We start from the raw sequence: 6,000 nt of genomic DNA, 5'->3' as shown, positions 1-6,000 counted from the left end.
TGCAGAATCTAGGGAATGGATAATTAGAATTTGAACTGAACTATGGCAACAGATATTGAGAGGGTGTGGATATAGAGATGGGAATGGAGTTTAGAAATATTTCTAAAATAGAGTAGAGGGCGCCTGGGTGGCGCAGTCGGTTAAGTGTCCGACTTCAGCCAGGTCACGATCTCGCGGTCCGTGAGTTCGAGCCCCGCGTCAGGCTCTGGGCTGATGGCTCAGAGCCTGGAGCCTGTTTCTGATTCTGTGTCTCCCTCTCTCTCTGCCCCTCCCCCGTTCATGCTCTGTCTCTCTCTGTCCCAAAAATAAATAAACGTTGAAAAAAAATTAAAAAAAAAAAATAGAGTAGAAAGGAGTTGGTAACTGGGTATGGAAGATGAGAAACAGCAAGGAACTAAAGACAAATGCCTAGCTTTCCAGCTCACCTAACTGGAGGAATACCAATGTTGTTAAAACAGAAAAAGAATGGCAGAGAGAGATGGGGGCTGGGTGGCTCAATTAATTGAGCATCTGACTCTTGTTTTCTGCTTAGGTCATGATCTCACAGTTTGTGAGATCAAGCTTTGCATCGGGCTCTGCGCTGACAGCACAGAACCTGCTTGGGATTCTCTCTCTGTCCCTCTCTCTCTCTGCCCATGCCCTGCCTTCTCTCTCTCTCTCTCAGGAAAAAATAAACATTAAAAAAAAAGAAGATGGCAAGTGCGTACAAGTGTAGAAGACTTCTTGGTTGGAGACTTCTTTTACTTGAATTATATACCAGTTTTTAGAGGCTTTAGGTGAAATCTAGTCAAGTATTTGAAATATGGTTGCTGATGGACAAAATCTGTTGCTTTGGCATCTGGGCCTATCTGTAGAATTGTTTTAGAGGAGGGTATTTGGGTGACAATCTGTTAGAAAAAGTTTTGTCTCAAAGATGCATTTATTTACCAGACACCTGTTATTTTTCAAAAATTTAGATTGCATGTGTATTTAGTTACGTAAGTGGATGTTGGGTAATACTAAAGCAACAAGTCAACCCTGGGTAGCCACTGCTGGCTTCCATTCCTTCTTATTCTGGTAATAATGACTTCAATTTTCCTTGGGAGCATTAACTCTCTCCCATTCTCCCCTCCTATGGTTTTAGCACACTTGGCACTACTCTATGGATCCAGGCGTTGGGCACGTATCTAAACTCAGCCAATCGGAGCCAATGGGGCTGAAGTCTAGGAGTTTCCAGGGGAACTGAAAAAAAAAAAGCTCTTTCCATAGGGACTGCTAAGGGAATATGTTGTAGAATTGGAGCTGTTGGCAGCTATTTTGCTTGTCTGGTAATGGAGTCAACCCAAAGGAAAACAGAACGGGTGACCTGGCTCCAAACACGTCCCTTGAGCCCTAAGATCCAAATGCATTGATGCCAGTTACAGTTTCAGTCCTATGTGGCATTAAAATTCCTTTTCTTAAGCCATTTTGAGTGGGTTTCTGTCATATACAGCCACAGAAGTGCTGACAAATATGGTATAGGGGATCAGAAGAAGGTTCAAGTTTTCAAAAGTTTCAACAATTCAAGATAAAACTAAGAAGAATCCTATTGTGACTACACAAGTGTTCTCTTTTATATATAGTGGCTGAAAAGTATGTATGGAATGTCTACTGTAGTGCCAGGCACTGTGTTAGGCTCTATACATACAGGTTAATTATGGGTTAATTAAAGGTTAATTATACAGGTTAATTAAAGGTATAGTTACAGAAATATATTTATGTACAGCTTATTAAAATATGAAAATAATTCATAAATGGGCTGAATTAGCTAGCTACGATTAACATAAATTTTGACTTCTGTATTTTGTATATCTTGCCTTATATTTCTTTTGTAAACCCGAGGGCAGTTCAAATCATTAGCCAGCAAGTAATTTGTTGTTTACTTTAATTTTAGAAATATTTCAAATATTTGGAATATAAAGCTCCATACTAAGAACTCAAGTTTCGTGACATAGATTACCAAAGGGCATTGGAGCTTTTATTTAAAATGTTTAATAAATGTCCACTTGTTGATGTATAGAGTTTTGGGGGTCTTTCTCTTGCATCCTTATTTGTAGTGCCTTCAAAAGTTACTGATGGTGTGGCATCTTATCTAATAATACAAGCTTGATTAAGCTTTATGATGTGATATTAGTGAAAACAGATTATATAAAGTTGTAGGAGTAAGAACTAATCAGGTTTGGGTTTTTTCCTGTAATATCCATGAAGGTTTCTTTTTTTTTTTTTTAGCCATCTTTGTGCCTCAACTGTCTCTTTTGGTCTTCAGTTGTCAGTTGAGGATGCTTTAATTAAGAATGTTTTTGCTTCACACTCCACCCTTGGGCCATTAAAAATTGTTATGGAAAATATGATAATGGAAAAATAAATTATTTAAATCTGTTATTAATATGAGTATTTAAATATGTAACACGGGATCCATAAGACATTGTACTGAAAAATCTGAATCAGAACAAAGTACTTCTTATTCTTCACCATGCTGCATCTCATAAAAATTACATAGAACTAGCAATTGATGTACCACAAATATAGAGCGAGAAAATATTTCGTCTTGTCTAAGTTCACTGCTTAAATTTAGATAATCAGCAAGTTTTTCTTTTTCTCAACAGGGGTTTTCAGGGAACTCACTAGTGAGTTAGCAAACATATTCCTAAGAAAAAGACAAAAAACAAAAAACAAATACAGGTGATAAAGAGAAATTGTATGTGCCTTTGTCCAGAGAACCTCATAGAGGACTTTTTATGGCTTCAGAGCCGCTTCTCAGGCCTGAGTTCTCTTTTCTTTCCAGCAGGTGCTCAATCTGAATTCCTCTTCTCTTTCTGCTGAGATTGTTGTTATCTGAGTCAAAAACAAGCTGTGAAGGGGCACCTGGGTGGCTCAGTCGGTTGAGCGGCCGACTTCGGCTCAGGTCACGATCTCACACACTCCGTGAGTTTGAGCCCCGCATCGGGCTCTGTGCTGACAGCTCAGAGCCTGGAGCCTGTTTCAGATTCTGTGCCTCCTTCTCTCTCTGACCCTCCCCTGTTCATGCTCTGTCTGTCTCTGTCTCAAAAAACAAGCTGTGAAGTGAGGCCCATTTCCCCCCAAGCTTGCTCACCACCCCCTTTTAATTTTTGGCTGCTCCTGGAAATTAGGACAAGGGCCCATTTCATTACAAAAGTTTTATAGCTAATCACTCTGAGAATAACAAAAATAACAAGCTTGAGGACTTCTGAAAGCTCAGAAACTTTATGAAGTCCTTACAGTGTTTCTTTCCTGCATCACACTCCCTCACTACCCTATACATACCGTGAAATACAGGGGATTTGATTTTTACTTCCAACCTTTCTGGGGGAGTTCACAAATCTGCTCAACCTTCAGAATTTACTTTTCATGAACTTTATGTAAATTCCTTGCTCTGAGATGGTGTTTCCCTGCCTGTATACTAGAAGTCACAACCAAAAGGTGGAAAGGTATCTCTTGTCTCAAGTTGGTAATTTCCATCTTTGAAGAAGTGGAGGAAGCAGGTAACATCCATTCCAAGGTACAGGTACCCTATAGGAAACACCTTTGTGTAGACACATTTCTTGAAAGGATACTAGTTTTATTATAGTTCTTGTCAGATTTTCAAGTTTTGGTATTTCCCAGGGAAACCGAAACTGATTTTTTAGACATAGAGGACTCATATTAGTATGAGCATTTTTTGTTATAAACCTTGTGGCTATCATCCTGCACTTAAAACCTTTAACGGGGCGCCTGGGTGGCGCAGTCGGTTAAGCGTCCGACTTCAGCCAGGTCACGATCTCGCGGTCCGGGAGTTCGAGCCCCGCGTCAGGCTCTGGGCTGATGGCTCAGAGCCTGGAGCCTGTTTCCGATTCTGTGTCTCCCTCTCTGTCCCTCCCCCGTTCATGCTCTGTCTCTCTCTGTCCCAAAAATAAATAAACGTTGAAAAAAAAATTAAAAAAAAAACCTTTAAAAGTATGGATTTCAAATTATTTTTACAAGTATTGTAATCCTGTGAGAAGGGGGGGGGGGCACTTAGAAAACTGAGTAGGAGAGGAACTGACATAGTGAGGAATTCATTGCTTCCAGTATTTTTGTTTCAGTCACATTCTCCATTATCACAATACTCAAGCCATCTTACTTCACTATTGCTACAATGCAAGAAATATCAACAGTTTATTGGTATGCAAAATAGGAACTAAAAAAATAAATTCAGGTACCATAGCTATTTATTAAGAAATCGGACCTAGTGTGTCATTTTATGATCTACATCAGTTTTAAGGTCACCTGCACAAATAAGAAAATGTACACTTAGAAAGCCAGGTTTTATCTCCAATGTCTGGTACAGTGAGCAGCACGAAGCAATAAGAAACAAACAACACGCGCGCGCGCGTACACGCGCTAAGTACCAGGGAAAAAATGAGATTAGCACCCTGGGGTTGATTCTCCCAGGCAAAGACATAGCCCAGACAGGGCCTTTCGAGACAGGCGCTTCCCCTACTCCCAGTAGTAGGAGGCGGAGGGTCGCCGACCGTCCGCGCGGGGTCTGGGCAGCTTCGCAAGGGCTCAGCGCGTGAAGGAGGCTGGGGAAGCTCGGGTGCTAGTCGCTGGGGAAGAGCGACCCGGCTGAGGTCCCCCGGAGCTAGCGGTGCCCTTACGGTCCCCAGTTGAGAAGGGCGGAGCGAAACGGGCGCGGGCGGCGACGGCGGCGGCGGCGGCGGGGGGCGGGGCCGCGCGAGGCCGCGCCGCCGCTTTTTTCAGCTCGGGGTCGCGCGGCGCGGGCCCGCCGGGCTGGGGAAAGAGGCCGCGGCCGGGCGCGAACGCCGCAGGTGACCCGGGCGGGGAGCAGGGTGCGCGGGCGGCTGCTGAGGAGTGAAGGCGGGGGGCGGAACCTCGCTCGGCTCCGCTCACAGCCTGGGCGCTGCGGGCTGCGGAGACGAGCCGAGCTGAGGCGGGAGAAGGGCGCGAGACACCCCACTTGACGGCCGGCGGCGCCCGCGGCCCTCAGAATGTTCCGCGAGGCGAGGGTTCTCCTCCCTCCCGTGGGCTGAGGCGGCGGCGGCAGAGGCAGAAGGAGCGACATGCACCTGTCCGGCGCGGCTTAGAGGTCGCGGCAGGCGGGAAGTCCCGGCCGCCAGCGGGAGGGCTTTCTTGGCCGGGCCGCGGCCGCCTGCCGCTGCCGCGGGCCCAAGCCGGAGCGGCGGGGTGGGCGCCCCGACATGGCGGCCCGGAGCGCCCCGAACTGCCACCTGCGACTCGAGTGGGTGTACGGCTACCGGGGCCACCAGTGCCGCAACAACCTCTACTACACGGCGGCCAAGGAGATCGTGTACTTCGTGGCCGGCGTCGGCGTGGTGTACAGCCCGCGGGAGCACCGGCAGAAGTTCTACCGGGGCCACAGCGACGACATCATCAGGTACGGGGGAGGGGGGCGGCCGTCGCCCGTGCGAACCGCTCGCGGAGTTGGCACTTGCGCGTCATTCCGGGTGCGGTGACCCGCTGCTGCAGGGAGCATCACCCCGGACGGAAACCCACCAGTGTCTTGTCCCGGATCCACCCTGGTGACACCCGGCGAACCCCTTTCCGTCTCGGTGTTCTAGAGTCTCTCCCTTGCGTCGGTGCGGAGACACCGGGCGTTCGGTTTTATGGCTTTGTGCCCTTCTCCCTCCTTCGAATTTATGAAAACTGCAAAAAGGTTATTTTGGTAGCGGTTTACTCCTTTAAATCCCGTCAGAGATTTCTTATTAAACGAATTCCGAAAGGGCCCGGGAGAAATCCTTTACCTAATGGGAAACTGATAAAGGCACCGCAAGCTGTGGGCTCTAAAATACTGGTCCTGGGAAGCGCCCCCAGTAGCATCCTGGAGGGCACTCACCTCCTGGCCATAATGATTAGTTCGGGTTTCACTGCCTCCTGTTATCAGATAGAAGAGAAACCCCGGCAGCCTTCAGGTGATTCATTGGAAATTAAAAATCTGCACACCTAAGGGCACTTTGGTAGGGG

At 46.7% G+C, this 6,000-nt stretch overlaps 1 protein-coding gene across 9 annotated transcripts in view; it reads left to right on the top strand.

The window, feature by feature from the left end:
* The first annotated feature begins 5,099 nt into the window (after window positions 1–5,099).
* The window catches only part of EML5 (EMAP like 5), a 179,400-nt gene continuing 178,499 nt past the window's right edge, over window positions 5,100–6,000 (top strand). For 5 of the 9 annotated variants that reach the window (XM_045451798.1, XM_045451797.1, XM_045451796.1 and 2 more), the window contains exon 1: window positions 5,103–5,413. In XM_045451798.1, the coding sequence (XP_045307754.1) occupies window positions 5,217–5,413 (197 nt within the window). In that variant the 5' untranslated portion in view covers window positions 5,103–5,216. Of the gene's footprint in view, window positions 5,414–6,000 lie in introns of all 9 variants that reach the window. The other 4 variants (XM_045451805.1, XM_045451806.1, XM_045451802.1 and 1 more) reach the window with 3 other exon arrangements.

Source organism: Leopardus geoffroyi, chromosome B3 (assembly GCF_018350155.1).
Source record: "Leopardus geoffroyi isolate Oge1 chromosome B3, O.geoffroyi_Oge1_pat1.0, whole genome shotgun sequence".
Taxonomy (NCBI): Eukaryota; Metazoa; Chordata; class Mammalia; order Carnivora; family Felidae; genus Leopardus; species Leopardus geoffroyi.
Note: the sequence above shows the minus strand (reverse complement) of the source record. Positions and strands in the feature narration are given on the sequence as shown.